This window comes from Gymnoscopelus microlampas, assembly GCF_963454915.1.
Source record: "Gymnoscopelus microlampas genome assembly, chromosome: 15".
NCBI lineage: Eukaryota > Metazoa > Chordata > Actinopteri > Myctophiformes > Myctophidae > Gymnoscopelus > Gymnoscopelus microlampas.
This window is the reverse complement of record NC_139952.1, coordinates 4,177,292-4,198,145: the sequence shown is the minus strand read 5'-3', so window position 1 is coordinate 4,198,145 and position 20,854 is coordinate 4,177,292. Positions and strand designations below refer to the sequence as shown.

General features: G+C 43.2%; 1 protein-coding gene across 2 annotated transcripts; it reads right to left on the bottom strand.

The window, feature by feature from the left end:
- Nucleotides 1-18: 18 nt before the first annotated feature.
- Nucleotides 19-20,421, bottom strand: bop1 (BOP1 ribosomal biogenesis factor). 2 transcript variants are annotated; one of them, XM_084081199.1, is made up of 17 exons: nt 20,261-20,421; nt 17,796-17,966; nt 14,425-14,571; nt 12,817-12,971; nt 12,511-12,628; nt 11,262-11,363; nt 10,314-10,529; nt 8,360-8,521; nt 7,337-7,417; nt 7,081-7,150; nt 5,556-5,688; nt 4,955-5,135; nt 3,591-3,668; nt 2,710-2,923; nt 2,181-2,265; nt 1,419-1,526; nt 19-419 (listed from the first exon to the last, which is right to left on the bottom strand). In XM_084081199.1, exons 1-17 carry the CDS (start codon nt 20,318-20,320, stop codon nt 266-268), a joined length of 2,235 nt encoding a protein of 744 aa, XP_083937325.1. In that variant the 5' UTR covers nt 20,321-20,421; the 3' UTR covers nt 19-265. The 2 variants fall into 2 exon arrangements, with proteins under 2 accessions (XP_083937325.1, XP_083937326.1); XM_084081200.1 differs by having other exon boundaries at nt 17,796-17,969; nt 20,267-20,421.
- Between the last annotated feature and the right edge of the window lie 433 nt (nt 20,422-20,854).

Here is a 20,854-nt window from a genome sequence, read left to right as displayed (position 1 = left end):
ACACACACAGACACTTCAAAAAAACACCAGTTTATTTGAAAGGAGACGGTCAGTCATAGATGGGTACATTTTCATGACAAAAGATTAATTATGAAAATAACAAAAAAAGTATCAAACTTGACATTTTGATCCAAATAAACCGTCGCTAGGATACATGTTTGTTATGTGTTTCTAATAAGTATCGGCGGGGGAAACAAGGGTTTCCACGGTAAAAGACTGGGATGACCGGTCAGGCGGTCGCTAGGGCGGGTTGCCGGGCAGGTTGCTAGGTGAACAGTCTGATGGTCGCGTCGGCTCCAGAGGAGAAGAGCCAGGGCTGGGTGGGGTGAAAGGTCACGTCGAGGACACCCAGGTCAGAGGTCACGACGTGACCTTTCAACACCTTGACCGGAACTATGAGAGGATTCTGTAAGAGGTCACTGAGAGAGAGAGAGAGAGAGAGCGGGAGGGGGGGGGGGGGTTAGATTAGAGCAGTGGTGGAAAAAGTACTCACATTTCTTACTTAAAGGAATAGTTCACCCAAAAAATGACTTATTTTCTATCAATTACACACCCCATGAAGCCTTGAATTCATGGAGATCGTTTTGTTTTTGTCGCATTCCTAAACCAATAACTTCGTTACCGTGTTCATTTCCGGTAGGAGACATAAAGAGTCTCCTTTGTGTCTCCTACCAGATACATTAACCGGTACTAGGCGACGGTAATCGAATTATTGGCTTAGGAATGCAACAAAAACAAAAATCCATGAATTCAAGGCTTCATGGGGTGTGTAACTGATAGAAAATATGTATTTTTTTGGATGAACTACTGCTTTAAGTAAAAGCATCAATATTGCATTGTAGAAATACTCTGTTACAAGTAAGTCCGGAATTAAAAATTTACTTGAGTAAAAGTACAAAAGTATTGGTGTCAAAATGTACTTAAAGTACCGAAAATAAAAGTACTAACATGTTTGAGAATAGCCGATCTACAAGCTCACAACGCGTCGCGGTGCGACGTGTTGTGAGCTTGTACATCGGCTATTCTCAAATAGCCCATGTATATAATAGGGCTGAAGTGGTTAATTTATGTTTTATAATATAATAATTGATATCTCCAAAGTAACAAGTAACTAAAGTTTTCAAATAATTGTAGTGGAAGTAGTACAGTACTTGGGTAAATGTACTTAGTTACTTTCCACCACTGGATTAGAGACAGACACATCACTGACACACAGACAGGTGGACGTGTGTGTCAGGGCCGGACTGGGACCAAAATTCAGCCCTGGCATTTTGGTCCCACTGGCCCAGCGGCCCACCGGGCATTTGCCCGGTACGCCAAATGGCCAGTCCGCCGCTGGTGTGTGTGTGTGTGTGTGTGTGTGTGTGTGTGTGTGTGTGTGTGTGTGTGTGTGTGTGTGTGTGTGTGTGTGTTCTTACTTATAAACCATTCCATGACAGACAATGACAGATCCGTCATCCGATCCCGAGGCGAACAGGGGGTGGTGCTTATGGTAGGCCACACCCCTCACAGCCTTCTTGTGGTGCCTAGCAACAAGACATAAACAAGCAAGACAAAAGAATGATAAAAATGACCTCTGCATCCTCTTGGTCCAGTTGTCACCATGACTTTTTATACAAATGTATTTGTTTTCTTTTGACAGTCAAACAGCCAATCACAGCACTGGCACTTGATCAATGGATAACTTGAAAAAGAGAGAGGCGAGCACTCATCAAGACGAGTAGTTCACAGTTTGTGTGCGTCTGGTGCACGGTTCTGGCAGAAATAGTCTCTTAGAAGAGATTACCAACAATCACATTGATCCTGGACCTGAGTTGTACTTCAGGGAGCGTTGATTCAAAATATATTCTAGAAGTTATATAGGCTCTATGCACAGCAGCCATATTATCACTTCCTTCACAGGTGTTACCAATGATACTAATGAAGGCTCTGTTCCATTTAGAGTAGCAGAGTGGTTTCCACGACCCCCATAACTCTGAGAGTGTACAAATGGAACCAAACGGGTCCATTTGGTTCCATTTGTACACTCTCAGAGTTACACACCTGTAACTCTGAGCCCATGAGGGTCCCTGGACCCCAACCGTCTGTCTGTCTGTGTGGTGACGGGATGGGGGCTCCCCCACCTCTGATGAAAGATGAAAGGTATACACCTATGAATGACACAACAACAGGACACCTACCTCAACACCTTATACGGTTTGGTTGACAGATCCAGGTCGAACCAGCCCAGTTTGCAGTCGTAACTTCCAGTAATGAGGTTATCACCTGGAAACCATAATAATAATAATATTAATAAAAATAACAACTTCCACAAGCTTATCACCTGGAAAACATATCTGACAGTTCATTACTTTTACTCCACTACATCTCAGAGGCAAATATTGTACTTTTACTCCACTACAATTATTTGAAAACTTTAGTTACTAGTTACTTTGCAGATATAAATGATCATATTATAAAACATACATTAACCACTTTAGCCCTATTTTATACCTAGGCTATCTGAAAATAGACGATCTACAAGCTCACAACGCGTCGAATTTTCAAACATTTTAGCACTTTTACTTTTGGTACTTTAAGCATATTTTTATGCCAATACTTTTGTTCTTTTACTCAAGTAACATTTTGAACACAAGCCTTTTTAGTTGTAACAGCGAATTTCTTCCACCACTGATTCGAGTTAATTAGAGGTTAATTAGAGTTAATTACCTGCAGGGTGGACGGCCATGGAGCTGATCCATTTGGAGTTGCTGATCAGCTTCTTGCTCAGCTCCTGTTTGATCAGGTTGTAGATGCGGACGGAGCGCTGCGTCGCCACAAAGAAGTAGGGCCTGACGGGGTGGAAGGACACGCACTGCACCACGCCCTTGCTTTTCCTGAACGGGTTCTGACTCCGCCTCTTGCTCACCTGGTGGATTAATACCTGCGGGGATGGACACATGTTATAGGCTCTATGCACAGCAGCCATATGTTCACTTCCTTCACAGGTGTTACCAATGATACTAATGAAGGCTTTGTTCCATTTAGTGTAGCACAGTGGTTCTCAGATTTTTCAATTTCCACGACCCCCCATAACTCTGAGAGTTACACACCCCGCAAGGGGCCATTTGGAAACCCCTTAAGGTGTCCATGAGGGTCTCTGGACCCCACATTTTAGACCCACTGGTGTAACAGAGTGTTTCCAGTGAGCCAACATGCACAATATCAGCACCCTGACTCTGTTTGACCAGAATGGAACAGAGCCTTCATTAGGTGTTCATTTCGTCGACTGAAACTGTGACGGAAAATGTTCGTCGACTACCTTTTTTCACTGACGAAAAAATGTAATAAAATGATGACTAAAACTAAGACTAAATATATTGACAATTTTGACAACAAATACAAAACTAATTCACTACTTTTGTGCAACACTCTTGTATGATAAAGTAGGGCCTTAATTTATGAAAACATGTAAAAAAAAATGTATGGACATACAAGGTTTCTTCCCAACAGCGTTGAACAAATTATACATACATCATTTCATGTAATGGAATAATAAATGCAATGTAAATGTAATGAATAAATGAATAAAAGTAATTGTGTATTATTACCTGCAGGTTACTGGATGTGTCTGGCATGACGGAGGCCAGGTAATCTCCTTTACCGTGCCATGTGACCTGACGCACCGCCTGGAGAGAGAGAGAGAGAGAGAGACAGAGAGACACACACATAGAATTACTATACTCATATTATATGAACACACAGCATTACTAGTCTGTCTGTCCAACAGAGACAAACACTAACTGGGTTTCCATCCAAATGTTTTAAATGCTCTCTACAATTTCAAAAGTGTTTTCCATCCTCCATTTGCACATTTCATTATTTATTTATTTTTTTGTGATATTTCAGTATTTCCTTTCAGGGTTTTTATGCTCAAAATCTGTTTGTCCAATAAAAGGTATCCGTCTGTCTGTCCTGGTACAGAGACAAACACTGTCTGTCTGTCTGTCTGTCTGTCTGTCTGTCCTAGTACAGAGACAAACACTGTCTGTCTGTCTGTCCTAGTACAGATACAAACACTGTATGTCTGTCTGTACGGCCTAGTAGTACAGAGACAAACACTGTCTGTCTGTCTGTCCGTCCTGGTACAGAGACAAACACTGTCTGTCAGTCCGTCCTAGTACAGAGATCAAACACTGTCTGTGTGTCTGTCTGTCGGTCTACTGTATCTGTCTGCCCTTGGATCTGTCGGGAGCCGTTTTGACAACCCAATGAACCCATGCACATTGGCTACAAGTGGGCGTGCCTTCAGATCAGGAAGCAGGCCACGCTTTACCCAATCAAATGTAGTGGGCGGGATTTACATGTGTGCGGCTCGCTTCCCGCTGGAAACGAACCGAAACTCATTTAACAATAGCGTCCTCGGAGTCGACAAAACCACGGAAAGTTAGTAACATTTTAACTTACTCTTTCATCATAGAAACAAGTGGGCTTATAACCAAAACGATCCATGTTCTTTGGGAGAAATGGTGTTAGTGTTCTGTGTAGAAATATTGTTAGTGGGAATTAAAACATATGCGCACCACCGGAAGTGGAGGGCTGAGGGCAGACCAAAACCCTGGTTTCCCTGTGAGCATGGGTCCTCCGTACAGCTCAGCCCAGAGTCAAATGGAAAAGTGAAAAACAGCTGAGGGTGCTGTTTTTCCTTTTTATTTGACGATGGGTTCCCAGATTGACGTAGTACAGATACAAACACTGTCTGTCTGTCTGTCTGTCTGTCTGTCTGTCGGCCTAGTATTACAGAGACAGACACTGTCTGTCTGTCTGTCCGTCCGTCCTAGTACAGAGACGAACACTATCTGTCTATCCTTCTGTCCTAGTACAGAGACAAACACTGTCTGTCTGTCCTAGTACAGAGACAAACAGAAACTGCTTTGAGGTCATGATGAGGAGACAGGGGGGGGGGCGTGGTTACCTTGGGGTGCTCTATTTTGAGGCGGATCCCCAGGTTAAGCTCCTCCCCTTCCGTCACGCTCCACGTGACGTGCTGCTGCGCCTCCTCGTCTGGAGCCTCGTACGATTGGATCAGCTGGTCTGTTGTCGTGGAAACCAGCTTGTCGCCCAGTCCAGGGTTTATCAACAGCACTGTGGAGTTCCTGGGAGAGACGCAGGCAGACAGACAGACAGTTAGATAGAAAGATAGCAAGAGACAGACGTGCAGACGTATCCATCCTTGCGCCTCAGCCCCTCCTCTGAGCGAGGAGTCAAGGAGGAGAGGTGAGGACCTACGGTAGGACCTCAGAATCAATGTTTTTTTTGTTGCTTTTTACCAGTGGTAAAAGTACAAAAGTATTGGTATCAGAATGTTATTAAAGTACCAAAAGTTCCAGGTCTTAATGGGTTAACGCAAATGTTTGGCGGACCCCCTGTAGTAACTCTGGGGACCCCCTCGTTGAAGCAAATTAACATTTGGAACGATTTCAGGGTCAAAATGGAGGACAGGGTGCGGAGGAGGCAGAACGGTATCAAAGAGAGAGAGACAGACACACGGAGAGAGAGACAGACAGGTTGCTTACAGAGCCACGGCCAGCAGGCAGACAGACGGGTTGGGGTTCCAGGCGACGCTCTTCACGGCCCCGCCCACTGGGATGGTCCTGAGACAGCGGGACGAGCACACCTCCCAAAGCCTCACTGTGGAGTCATCACAACCTACACACACACATAGACACACATGAATATCTATACACAACTTCACTGTAGTCATCACAACCTACACACACATGCATATACACAACTTTACTGTAGAGCAGTGGTTCTCAACCAGTGGTCCGGGGACCACCAGGGGTCCTTGGGCGGAGATCTGCTATTTTTTTCTGTTTAATCTTGAAAATGTGTGCAAATCTATGAATATATCCTCCTATAATTCTACAAAGCTCTGTGAGGGTGGTGAGCCCAAAAACTCTTCTGCCCGGTTCTCCTCAGTGGCTGGAGCAATAGGCTCTACGCACAGCAGCCATATTGGAAAGAAATTGGGCCTCTTCTTACTTCCTTCACAGGTGTTACCAATGATACTAATGAAGGCTCTGTTCCATTCCGGTCAGCGTGCTGATATCGTGCATGTTGGCTCACTAGAAACACTCCATTTTGGTTTCCAAATGGCCCCTTATGGTAGGCGTGTAACTCTGAGAGTGTACAAATGGAACCAAATGGACCCGTAAGGGTCCATTTGGTTCAATTTGTACACTCTCAGAGTTATGGGGGTCCTTGAAAATAAGACAACCACTACACATTTAGTGTGACAAGCCACACTAAATGGAACAGAGCCTTAATTAGTATTATTGGTAACACCTGGGAAGTAAGGAAGGGGCCCAATTCATTCCCAATATGGCTGCTGTGCATAGAGCCTATTTCTCTGCATTTGCACACAGACATTCATCATTACCATGCGTGCGGAACAGCGAAGCCCGTTTTTCGATTCCCCAACTGTCAGCTGTTATTAGTGTTTTTTTATGTAAAAGAATGTCGCCATGGTTACGGCTGCCCCGCTATGGGATGGCCCCGCGAGCTATGGGAAGAATGATCAAACTGCGCATGCGTCGAATCCACAGACCCACTGTGTTACACTCTTACCGTTCTGCCACAAGCACACACCGAGAGTGAGTGAGTGAGTGAGTGAGGTGAGTGAGGGGACCCGGGGGGGCTGCAACGGGACGCGGGGGTGGGGGGTCTGGGGTGCAACGGAATGCGGGATAACCCCACGTTTGCAACTACTTTCGCCTGTGCACTTCACCGGGTATAGACTAGTTACTAGTAAATGTATATATTTTTTAAAAGCAAACATTTTAACTCAACTCTTTGTTTCTGGGGGTCCCTGGCACAAAACATTTTCAGATGGGGGTCCGCGGCCAAATGTATATCAATCTAGGGGTCTTTGGCATGAAAAAGGTTGAAAACCACTGCTGTAGTCTCATCACAACCTACATACACAGTATATATATATATATATATATATATATATATATGCACACGCATACACACACACACACACACACACACACACACACACACACACACACACACACAACAGCGGATCATACTGACCTGAGGCCAGCCATTGGCCAGTGGGCGAAACACTGATGGAACGAACCAGACTGGTGTGTCCTTTATAAACCTAGCACACACACACACACACACACACACACACACATTTAGATACTAAGTTATCATTTGGAATCCATTAAGGTGACATTGAGGTGTGATTAAACCTGCAAAACACTGCCTTTCTACTGTATCGAGTGAGATTGTGTGTGTGTTTGTAGTTGAAGTGTGTGTGTATTGAGGGTATGTATGTACATACCATAGCTTGCGTTGTAGGGAATGGTTGCAGGTCTCTGGGTTTTGGGAGACTTGGAATCAAATCTTCAGGATTCACATTGACCTGAAAAACGAACGAACGCACACACACACACACACACACACACACACACACACACGCGGTTAAGGCCACGTCCAAACAATCCTCATTTACGGGAGCATTTTAGCACCGTTTCAGAAATACATGGAAATCATCATGAATCATCATGATTCATGGACATCACATGATCATCATTTATATCATTGCTTTTTTGTAAATGAATGCTCTACTTCATCATATAAGAGTGTCACACAAAAGTAGTGAAAATAGCCGATCTACAAGCTCACAACGAGCTTGTAGATCGGCTATTTTCTTTTAAAATAATAATTTTACAAAAAAGAAACAAATGACTGTCTTTAAAAAGGTGTTGTGAGCACGTAGATAGGCTATTTTCACATTTTTACCTCTTTCTTATGTAATATTTGACAATTTGGACAAGGTTCGACCATACTTTTGACGCAATGAAAATTAAGTCATTAAATTGTCACTTTAGAAATGCGCAGACACCCTGTAAGGATAATTCCTTTTAACAGGTCGTTCATGAAAGTCCTTGCGGTCTTGTTTCCAATGAGAACCTGTGAGCAACTAGGGGTTAAGAGTCTTGCTCAGGGACAAATTTCATTTCATCGACACATATGCTGACATGGCCTGGAATCGAACCTGGGGCAACCAGGGCCTCTGGCTCCCTAGGCGGGTTCACTAACCATTCAGCTATGGCCGCCCCCAAACACTTATACTGTATGTTGGTTTGTATGTTGGTTTGCTTACTGTTGAGTGAGAAAACAATGTTGCGCATTAATAAGCTAATCGTTTGGGAACCACTAGCCTAGGACACAGGGATGAATCCAGTCATTGCGTGCGTGAGTGTGTGTGTGTGTGTGTGTGTGTGTGTGTGTGTGTGTGTGTGTGTGTGTGTGTGTGTGTGTGTGTGTGTGTGTATATATATATTGTATGAGTGTCTATTACCCTCATCTTGCGTTGTCGTGGACACAGGTAAAGGTCCAGGCACCGTTCAAATCGTTCATGGATGAAGCGGCTGAAGGCGGGAACGGAGCGCAGGTTGGGGAACTTCCTGGGGAGGAAGGGCAACTTCCTGTCCTCTGGGTCCTGCTGCTCCCAGGCCAGACGCTGAGAAACACACACACACACACACACACACACACACGTTAATTTTGGCAGCACAGCAGCCATATTATCACTTCCTTCCCAGGTGTTACCAATGATACTAATGAAGGCTCTGTTCGTTTTAGTGTAGCACAGTGGTTTCCACGACCCCCATAACTCTGAGAGTGTACAAATGGAACCAAATGGACTCTTACGGGTCCATTTGGTTCCATTTGTACACTCAGAGTTACACACCTGTAAGGGGTCCATTTGGAAGCCCTTGAGGGTCCCTGGACCCCAACTGTGACCCACTGGTGTAACAGAGTGTTTCCAGTGAGCCAACATGCACAATATCAGCACCCTGACTCTTTTTGACCAGAATGGAACAGAGCCTTCATTAGTATCAGTGGTAACACCTGTGAATGTCTTCATAATATAGCTGCTGTGAATAGAGCCTATTACATTTAGTTTTAGGCATCTGAAATGTTTTACTTTTAGTCGACTAAATATCATAAGATTTTAGTCGACTAAATCTACAGTTGATTTAGTCGACGAAAATGTATTTTGGCTTACATTGATGGCGTCGTAATGTCTAATTTATACGTGCACCGAAAATAGCGTGCCGAAAATAGTCCAAGCTACAAGCTCAAAACGCGCCACAGGTGCGTTGTGAGCTTGTAGATTGGTTATTAGTTTTCTTGAACTCAATGTCAAGAATGTAATTTAGTTATTTAAACAGATGCTAGGTTCATCGTTTACCTTGAATCGTATAGTTTATTTCGGTAGTATATTATCTAGACTAATCTCTCAAGAACAGATTCTGCTCTGCGTTGGAATCTGTCGTGAAGGTTCGTCATAATACGCACTGGCCTACAAGTGGGCGTGCCTTCAGATCAGGAAGCAGGCCGCGCTTTACCCAATCAAATGTAGTGGGCGGGATTCATGTGTCCGTCGATCCTTCCCCCCTCGAAACGAACCGAAACTAATTTAACAATAGCGTCCGCGGAGCAGACAAAACCACGGAAAGATATTCACATTTTAACTTGCTCTTTCATCATAGAAACAAGTGGGCTTATAACCAAAACGATCCATGTTCTCTGGGAGAAGTGGTGTTAGTGTTCCGTGTAGAAATATTGTTAGTGGGAATGAAAACATAGTCGCACCACCGGAAGTGATGCGCTGAAGGCAGACCAAAACCCCAGTTTCCTTGCGCACGGGTGTTATCTACAAGCTTGCACGTTGCGAGCTTGTAGATCGGCTATTTTCAACAAAGAGGTTTGGGGTAGGGTGGAGAAAAGAGCAGACCAAGTACAAGTTTGAGGGTTTAAGTGGTTATATAAAATGTTTTTTTCGTCCATCGATTAGTCACCCCATGGAGACTTGAATTCATGGATATCTTTTGTTTTTGTCACATTCCTAAGCCAATCATTTGATGACCAGTAGCGGTTCCGGTAGGAGACACAAAGAGTCTCCTTTGTGTCTCCTACCGGAAACACTGCCTACCGGTCCGCTGGTCATCAAATTATTGGCTTAGGAATGCGACAAAAAACAAAAATATTGAAGTTCAAGTCTCCAATCCTCCATGGGGTGACTAATCGATAGGGTGAACTATCCCTTTAACTGCCTGAAAATACACATTAACATGGAATCCAACACATTGACAGTACTGTCAAACACGTCTATGAAGCCATCTGTGAAAAAGTGAAATATGCAACACAATTTTATACAACACGTAGTCGGGGGGGTCCCTGCTTCATCTCTCTCTCTCAGCTACGGGGGTCCTGAACATGGCCTAAAATCGTAAATGGCGTCTAACCTCCTCCTCGGTCAGCAGGTATTCGGGTGGCGGGTTGTAGCTCTCGGCGTGTCCCGGCAGAGACATCTTGGGCGCGGGGACGTGCATCTTGTGTCGTCCCAGGATGGACGTGCTGTCCTCCGTGGCCCAGAGGTCGTAGTACCGCCCGATGTCGCTCTGCTTGGGCTGCCTGGGTTTGATCCAACCCATCTTTATGGCATGGACCATTTTGGATACCTGACAGACACACAGACAGACAGACAGACAGACAGACAGAGGGACAGACAGATGTATGAATTCATTGACTGATTGAATGAATGCTTTATTAACCCATTAAGACCTGAGGCGATTCTTAAAAATGTTTTCTAAATCCTAACAGTTTTTTGAAAAAAAATCTGGAAAATATTTTTTCACGATTTTTCAAAAATAGCAGATCTACAAGCTCATAGCGCGGCACTCGGTGCCGCGCTATGAGCTTGTATATCTGCTATTTTTGAATAGCCAAAGGAATCTAAAGTGACACAGATGCGTTCCAGGTCTTTAATGGGTTAACCCATTTAGACCTGAGGCCGATTCTAAAAACGCCTTCTAAATCCTGTTTGCAGTTTTCTGAAAAACTTATTTTTTTAAAAAATATTTATTCAAAAATGACAACAAATGTATGTTGCTATATACTGTACATAGCAACAGGAACCCCAAAAGGGCACAACCATTTTATACTTGGTTGTGCGTGGATGTCACACTCCAAAAATAGCCAATCCACAAGCTTGTAGTTATTTTTGGCATGCGGCCTAGTGTAAATCAAGCATTACGGCGGCATCACAGCCCACCAAAATACATTTGTGTCGACTAGATCAACTGTAGATTTAGGCTGACTAAAAAAATATGACAAACGAAATGGGAAAAAGTCAAAATGTGCTGTCAAAATGAACACTGGTATAAATGTGTTAAAGTAAATGGTATTTGTACCTTTTCCTTCTCTATGAGAGACGGAATGAAGCTTCGCTTGTCCTCAGGTCTGTTTGTGACTGGATGGATCATCACTTCACCACTGAAGAAATCTACTGATGGCTGGAGAGGAGAGGAGAGGAGAGGAGAGGAGAGGAGAGGAGAGGAGAGGAGAGGAGAGGAGAGGAGAGGAGAGGAGAGGGGAGGGGAGGGGAGGGGAGAGGAGAGGAGAGGAGAGCAAAGGGGAGAGGAGAGGAGAGGAGGGGTTAATGGAAATACAATATAAACGTTACACACATTACGACATGCAGTTCATATGGATTTAAGCAAAATAAAATCTCTCGACTGAAGATGTTTTGCTAGGCCAAGTCCTAATGTATGATTTGTGAAATAGTGTGAAATGACCCTTCCACCCCCACCCCCCACACACACACTAGTGCTGATTCTTAAACAAATTTAACACAATATGTAAGATTATGACGTTTTAGTAATATTGTTCCTGCTGATCTAACTGTACATACTGCCAACCAGGTCAACAAATCACAGATTGAGGCTTTAACCTTTGCTTTCATGGAATATACAAAACCATTAGGGTTTTTTTATAGAAGATGCCACTGAACATGTGTGTCAGTTTGACCACTTCAAATGCTCTAATCTTAAAATAATAACCGAAAATAGACGATCTACGCATTTAGAGCTTGTAACATGCTTTAGAGCTTGTAACATGCTTCCATAGAAGACATGCTGGCTTCTACGGAATGTGTGTGTGTGTGTGTGTGTGTGTGTGTGTGTGTGTGTGTGTGTGTGTGTGTGTGTGTGTGTCAGGCATAACATCCTACCGATTTACCTCAAACTTGGTGTGTGTGTATGTGTCACCCTTGACTCTTGGGTGTGTAAAAGAAATCACAAAGCTCGGCCAATCAGTTAAGCCGATGGGTCGGCTTGGCCAATCAGGGACTTATACTGGCTAAGCGGCACAAATGTGACATGACGCTGCGCCAATCCGTGAAGCCGACGGTTTGGGTTGGCCAATCAGGGAAGCCGATGCTTACAATCCCCCGAACACACTGAGAATGTGTGCGTTCTCCCTCAGACCCGCAGTCAGACAGATACAGATATTCATGTTTGTTTGTTTTTTCGGTTCTCTGAAAGCGTCAGCTTTGAGACCGCTTTGTCGGACGATTTCCGAGTTACGCCCCTGATAGAGTGACACACACACACACATATGGTGAAATAATAGAAGGATTAATGTTAATATGTTTATGTGAACCTGGTATTCATTGAAGTTGACGTCTCCAAACTGTCCTCGCTGGAGTCTCTTCACCAACTCAACCTGCTCATCTGACAGGACGATGTCACTTCCTGTCTGCTTGTCATGGACCGTACGCCTGGAGAGAGAGAGAGAGAGAGACGGACAGACATACAGACAAACAATGTCATTACCAGACTCCACAACCCTTGACCCTTCATCAATTATCATGCCACATTGAAACCAATGTTGCCATCATGCTAACCCTCAAGTTATCATTCCACATTGGAAACCAATGGTCCTCTTAGCATCACGCTAACCCCTCACCAATACTCCGGGTTGTCCATCTTGTTGAGGAACTCGTCCAGTTCGTCCTTATTTCTGATGGGCTTGAAGATCTTCTTTCCGTCCAGGTCGTAGCCGATGTGCGGGTAGTCCTTGTACCACTCCATGGGGATGTTCCCCACCGTGTTCCTGATGTCCTGTACACAACAGCACGCAGGTTAGAAACCCAAACCCTCTGGCTAAAACATGTCTAGGATTAATGCTGAAACTAGGCATGTCACAAATACTACATAATCACCTTATCGCAATAGGCTCTACGCACAGCAGCCATACTGGAAAGAAATTGGGCCACTTCTTACTTCCTTCACAGGTGTTACCAATGATACTAATTAAGGCTCTGTTCCATTCTGGTCAAACAGAGTCAGTAGTGTGCATGTTGGCTCACTGGAAACACTCCGCTACACCAGTGGTTCTCAAAGTGTGGTCCAGGGACCCTCATGGTTCCTTGAGGGGGTTCAAAATGGCCCCTTACGGGTGTGCAACTCTGAGAGTGTACAAACGGGTCCTTGAAATTAAAAGGTTTGACAACCACTGTGCTACACTAAATGGAACGGAGCCTTCATTAGCATCATTGGTAACACCTGTGAAGGAAGTAAGAAAGGGGCCCAATTTCTTTCCAATGCGGCTGCTGTGCATAGAGCCTATTATTTGAGATGATCGCAGTTATTTTTGCATAATCGTCATAATCGTTTCCACGTTGAGAAAGCTTTCATACATCTTGAAACATTTTCAGAGATAGTGGAAATCTACAAGCTCAGCTATTTCCACTATTTTGTAACACATTTTGAGACTAAAATATTAAATACGGTATATTTTGGCCATAATACATTATTTTGATTATTGATATCGGTCATTTCTTTGTGTATTTAAGTGTTTGTCAAATGTGCCCCATGCAACTTTTGCTTACAAAGCCTAAAAGCCACACAATTAAGTAGTTAATTGCAATTATTTGTATGACAATTAATCGACAAGTACATTTTCATAATCGTGACAGCCCTAAAGCTAACTGGATCAGATGTACTGTAGGTCCCGTTTACTCCACATGACTGCTAGACTGTTTCTGACACACAGTTTGATCAGAATATGATAAGATACTTCTACATTTATAATTAAATTCTGTACATGGACAAAGACGATTCCATGACCAACACATCAAAACACGTAATGTCCGAAAGTGGAGTTTGCCGTTCACAAAAAGCAACATAAATTATAGTCCTACCAAAATGATAGAACGGAAAATAATCTGTAAAATGGTAGTTTTGTCTATGACAAAAGTACCACTGTTGATACAGCCTTTGAGACAATAGAAAAAAGTAATCAGTTGTGTGAATAATTGACAACTTTTCACTTCGCTTTTCAGCGAGCCACAAACGTGAAAGAAGCGGTCTGGTGAGAACAGTCGCACGCAAATCTGTGCATGCAAAAATAAACGTCATGCAACCTCCGAATCAGTAAAGAAAATCAGTAAAAAAGTTAAAATATCTCAAAGTGGTACGTAAGTACAGTACTTGAGTACATGTACTTTAGTTTCTTTACACCACTGGTGTGTGTATGTGTGTGTGTGTGTGTGTGCGTGCGTCCGTGCGTTACCTCTTCATCCGAGGTATCCTGCTCGTACTCGTCTACAGCCGGCGGTCCTCTCTCTTCTTTGCTCTGTCCAGGAATCTCTACAGGTGATACCTTCTCCTTCAGAATGGCCTCCTCAGATGGGACCTTCTTCCGTCGAATCTTCTTGACCTACGGGACAGACGCAAAGCAACGTGTTTTTTTTTTTTACTGCCGTCACCTTTGGGTCAGGATATTGTCGTCAAGTTAAAAGTGCAGGAATCGGTTATATTGTGCGCGGATCCCCTGCAAAGTAACCTGCGCTGAAATTCAGGCCCTGGACGTTTCATCATCACTAGGGTTGGGATTATTTAGGATTCTTCCTAGGATTTCCTTAGGATTCCCTTTAGCCAATCCTACAGGGGGTTCCAAATGAACCCTTACAGGTCTGTAACTCTGAGAGTGTACAAATGGAACCAAATGGACCCTTACAGGTCTGTAACTCAGAGAGTGTACAAATGGAACCAAATGGACCCTTACGGGTCTGTAACTCAGAGAGTGTACAAATGGAACCAAATGGACCCGTTCCATTTGTACACTCTCAGAGTTACGGTGGTCCTTGAAATTAAAACGTTAGAACAGGGGTCTTCAACAGGGGGTCCGGGACCCCTAAAGGGGATCCTCAGAGTTACTACAGGGGGTCCGCCAAATCTTTGTGTGGTGGGGAACATTAGCCTAAAATAGCAGATCTACAAGCTCACAACGGCTCGCGCTGTGAGGTGTTGTGAGCTTGTACATCGGCTATTTTCGGAGAGTCAGTGTAGAGGGAAAAAGAGCAGACCAAGTACAGAGCTAACGGTCAAGTTGACTAAATATTGAGGGTTCAAAGTATCGGTCTGAAAATACAAATGAACATGATTCCAGCTATCTATGAAATCGATGAAAAAGTGTTATCTGCAACACAATTTTACACAATATGCAGTGGGGGTCCCTGCTTCATCTCTCTCTCTCAGCTAAGGGGTATTTGACCTGAAAACGTTATACCACCGGTATTGTAATTGTATAGCAGACGTGAAGTCCACATACCAGCTCTTGACAGTGTGATAAAAAACGCTTTGGGAAACGGTTCCAAATGTTCCGGATGCCAAACCTATTAAAGCACAGGATAAAGGTGAACATCCACTTTGTATCGATTTTGCAGTGACCCTTCCTTCTTAAGGTGGTGGTTCTCAAGTGGGGTCCGGGGACATCCAGGGGTCCTTGATGACCATGTAATCAAAAAAGCCCCTTTGCAAAGGGGGGGGGCTTCACAACGCGTTTGTAAGCTTGTATATCTGCCAGTTTCAAATATGAAATGTATAGGATTAAAGTGGTTAAACTCCTTTTGATTCTATATTAACACATTTTGGTGAGGACCCCCTGATGGGACCCCTGGGGGTGCCCGGACCCCACCTTGAGAACCACTGGACATGCACCATAATAATAATCACACTGAAAAAAAATACATTCTAATCCTGGTGTCTTTTTGCAGTTTGGGAAACTCAAGTTGTTGATTGTAAAGTACTCTACTGCCATCTAGGGTCACTTCTTTTAACTGCAGCATGCACTCCTCACATTAAACAGTTCTCAATCTCTTGATAGTCATTTTAATGTAATTTAACTTTACATTTTAAAGTTTCACTCATTTTGATCAATCAAAAGATTTTTTTTCAATTTGAATACATTTTGGTGACAGCGCTCATTATAACATGTTCTGTGATGTACTGAATTACTTTTCAGGAAATGGACAAAATTCAGAAAATTGGGGAGAAAGAGTGTTCTCATGGATCCAGTGTAGTTATTATTGAGTCACACCCTCTTGTTCATACTTTTCATTGGTTCAATATTTGCAAAACTCACACACACACTTAACACATGGGGTGCCAAAACCGAAGGGTATTCGGTTTTGCTAATAATTACGCAGAGTGCCAAAACCGAAGGGTATTCGGTTTTGCTGTCTTTTTGTTTTTTTTTGTTTTTCTCCACACGGGCGGGGCTGGAGCAGCTCTGGGAGTACCCATTGTGATCCTGAGAAGGATAGGCCAAATGGATCACCGGAAACAAAAACATGGCTCCCATCCGCTTCCTGTCTATTTCCTTCTTTAAAACGCCTATATCTTCGAATCTGTTTCCGGTGGGCGAAAACCGGTCATGCGCGATGCGCGCATGACAGGGGTTGTGGCGCATTAGCCAGGGTTGTGGCGCTACATGAATGGATGCTTTTTTTTACGTGGATTTGCTTGTCGTGGAGTCTAGAGCTTTAAACAGCAAAGCGCAGTCAGTGTGGAGAATGCTGGCACCCAACGTAAGTTGTTATGAAAAAATGCTGGCACCCAATGTGTTAACCACGTTCACTTTCAATAATTTTCAAGCCTGCAAGGTGATGAAGTGTGACGCGTTGCGATACTGTCGTACAACAATGTAAGACCTTAATTTACAGGGGGGGAGACGACGACATAAAAAGGTGAAATGTGACGATATATAAACTATAAGGTGTTTTGAGGCACCAGAACACTAAAGAAGAGGGAAAACTGTTGTGCCCTTCTTTGTCCTTTGTTCACGGTTGACTGCAGGTGCAGTGGTCTCAAAAACAAAGGAAAACTGGTAGAAAAAGACTCGCTCGCTGCATAGATATTAAGGAAAACTCCTTAGACAGAGACTTAAGAAAATATTATTTCTTCATTTTGAATGCTCATAATGTGCTCTGTGCTCACAGTGAGGGGTGAATTTTAAAAAAAGCAAACGTTTCGGTCCTGGGACCTTCGTCAGTGTTATATCGGTGGATCACAGACAAACATTGCTTTTATAGGGCTCTATATCAGCTCAGCTCGGGTGCTGAGGATCACCACTCAGGGTCATTACCATGGAGTCTACGGCAGTGGTTCTCAAACTTTTTCATATCAAGGACCCCCAAATTGACACTTATTAGCCCGCGGACCCCCATTTTAAAGCATAAGCCAGGGACCCCCATAAGAGAAGATTTTTACGGCTCTAGCCGTAAAAAAAAAAAAGATATCAAGGACCCCCAGTTTGACATGCATTAGGCTATGGACCCCCATTTAATGGCATTTCTATCCCTGGGACCCCAATTTAATTTTAACTATGAGAGTGTACAAACGGAACCAAATGGACCCGTTAGGGTCCATTTGGTTCCGTTTGTACACTCTCAGAGTTACAGACCCATAAGGGTCCATTTGGTTCCTATCCATCATTTAGCTGGGGACCCCCTGGAAGCCCCTCAAGTACCCCTGGGGGTCCCCGGACCCCACTTTGAGAACCAGTGGTGTACAGAACAAACAGTCCGTATATCTGCTTTCACTGTCATTTCCACACAGTACAGTAGTAGTTACCTTGGAAACCAAGGAGCGTTTGTTTACCTGAGCTGTGATTGGCGGCTTTGCTGCGTCACCTTCATCCTCATCCTCGTCGTCACTGTCACTCCCAGAATCCTCCAGTCCAGAGAAAATGCTTTCCTCGCTGTCCGTCAGATCTCCATCGCCGTCCTCTTCCTCGCCACCAGCCGACGCCTCTTTGTCAAACGGAACCAACTGAAAAAAACGGACAGAGACAAAACATGTGTTTACTGAAAACTAAACATTTATCCATGCCGTGACACACTGTGTACAAACTGTATCTTCATGATTTGAATGGGTTCATTCATTCTTAGTAATTAACGCATTTAGACTGGGAGAGAATCTGTGGCATTTTTAGATTTCTTTGGCTATTCAAAAATAGCAGATCCACAAGCTCATAGCGCAGCACTGAGTGCCGAGTTACAGACCTGTAAGGGTCCAATTGGAACCCCCTTCAAGTAAGGTCCCTGGACCACACTTTGAGAAGCACTACAATAATAGTAATGCGCAGCACCGAGTGTCACGCTACGAGCTTGTAGATCTGCTATTTTAGAAAATATGTGAAAATCTTTGAAAGTTTGAATATATATATATATATAATTATTGTGTTTTTTAAAGCAAACGTGTGTAACTCAAATCTTTGCTTCTGGGGATTCTGCATCAGTTTAAAACAGTTTTCTGAAAAACGTATGTTGCTATAATATCAGTCGTTCTCAAACTTTTTCATGTCAAGGACCCCCAAAATGATATGTATTTGGCTGCGCACCCCCATCTCTTTGTTCCAAGGACCCCCCAGACGCAAAGATTTCGGTAAAAAAATGTTTGCTTTAAAAAAAAATCTATATTCAAAGATTTGCACAAATTTAAGATTTTTTTTAAAATAGCAGATCTACAAGCATTGCGGCACTCGGTGCCACACTATGAGCTTGTAGATCTGCCATTTTGAATAGCCAAAGTATAAAATAATGGTTAAAGTGGTTAAAAATCTAAAATGAATACAATCAGATAGGACTTTTCTGTTTGGATGTATGGGCTGTCAAGGGTTGGTATGGCAACTCTAGATTACAGACATTAAAAATGGAATCTAAGAGTTGCTTGCGGCCAAGTGGAGGCTACGTGTGTTGCAACTTAGATCAGGGGTCTTCAACGTTTTCAGGCCAAGGACCCCTTAGCTGAGAGAAAGATGAAGCAGGGACCCCCTACTACATGCTGTATAAAACCGTGTTGCATATCAAACGTTTTCAGATAGCTTCATAGACGTGTATGCGTATTTTCAGACAGTTAACCACTTAAACCAATCAATACTTAGAAAACGTGTACTTGGTCTGGTCTTTTTTTTCCCCTACACCAAACTTATTTGCTGAAAATAGCCGATCTACAAGCTCACAACGATCTGCTATTTCCCCTAACGTTCCCCTCTGAATAAAGTGGTTAATGTAAAAAAGAAAAGTTCCTATCACACAAAGGTTTGGCGGCCCCCCTGTAGTAACTCTGAGGACCCCCTAGGGGTCCCGGACCCCCTCTTGAAGACCCCTGACTTAGATGCACACAGCATCAGTTGCTGGTGGCTGACCTATATGAGTTATCTTGTATCTCTGAGTGTGTTGCTCTCTGTTGTGTGTTACTGTGCTGTGTGTGTGTGTGTGTGTGTGTGTGTGTGTGTGTGTGTGTGTGTGTGTGTGTGTGTGTGTGTGTGTGTGTGTGTGTGTGTGTGTGTGAACATGCATATAATTTCAGTCTGATGTGTACTTGTACTGACCTAAGTTCATACAACACATACACAGGAAACATGTTTATGTTCACGATTTCTTTCGGTCTGAAAAGCCAAGACAAGATCTGTTCTTCACAGTGTCCAGAGGTTGAAAGTAACTTAAGTACATGTACTCAAGTACTGTACTTTCGTAGAATTTTTAGGTACTTTTACTTTACTGGAGTATTTCCAATTTTCAGTACTTTTACTTCTACTCCACTACATCTCAGAGGCAAATATTACACTTTTACTCCACTACAATTATTTGAAAACTTTAGTTACTAGTTACTTTATAGATTACAAAACATGCACTAACCACTTTAGCCTTATAAATACTTTGACTATTTAAAAATAGCAGATCGCAAAGTGAGCTTGTAGATCTGCTATTTAAAAAAAAAAAAAAAAGTGTATACATATTGAACTTGTGAAATGGGCCATTCTGCATGAGTACTTTTACTTTTGGTGCTTTAAGTATATTTTGATGCCAGTACTTTTGTACATTTACTTGTAGCTGAGTGATTCTACATTACAGTATTGGTACTTTTACTTAAGTAAAACATGTGAGTACTTTTCCCACCACTGACAGTGTGTGATCTTAGATCAGTGACAGTACAGCCATTTATTTCATGTGATCATCATCATCATAGTGAACTAGCATCAGATCCATGCTAACATGCTAAGGCAGCTCTGTTTATATTCATATAGATTGATCTCCATGTCGTTTTTATCAGACACATACCTGTTCTTCTTCTTCTTCTTCTTCATCGTCCACGCTCCTCTTCCTCACGGTGCTGATCATGATGTCAACTTAGTTCTGATGTGTAGATGATCTTCATGAACACACACTGTAGCTCTCTCACTCTCTCTCTCTCCCTAACACACACACACACACACACACACTCATACACACCAGATACCATGTGGTTGTGGCAGCAGCACCACTGGTAGTGTGCGGGGTCAGAGTGCATGGTTCACTTTGTTGACAGCGACACCTACCGCACCGGAGTGCGAAGGCGGACCAGGATTCGTCGCCATCATAGAGGTATAATGGTCGCCATGCCAGCTAGTGGTTACTATTTTTTTTTTTACATATGTAAAAGTATCAATACTGCAACGTAGAAATACTCTTGTTACAAGTAAAAGTCCGGAATGCAAAATGTACTTGAGTAAAAGTACAAAAAGTATTGGTATAAAAATGTACTTAAAGTACTAGCCATATGGTTCATGATGCTCGTCTGTCACAAGCGTCATGGCACTACTTGTTCCTGGTTTTACAAATGTCTACATTTACAACCTGTACATCTAAATAAACGTTCAAATATCAAATATAAAG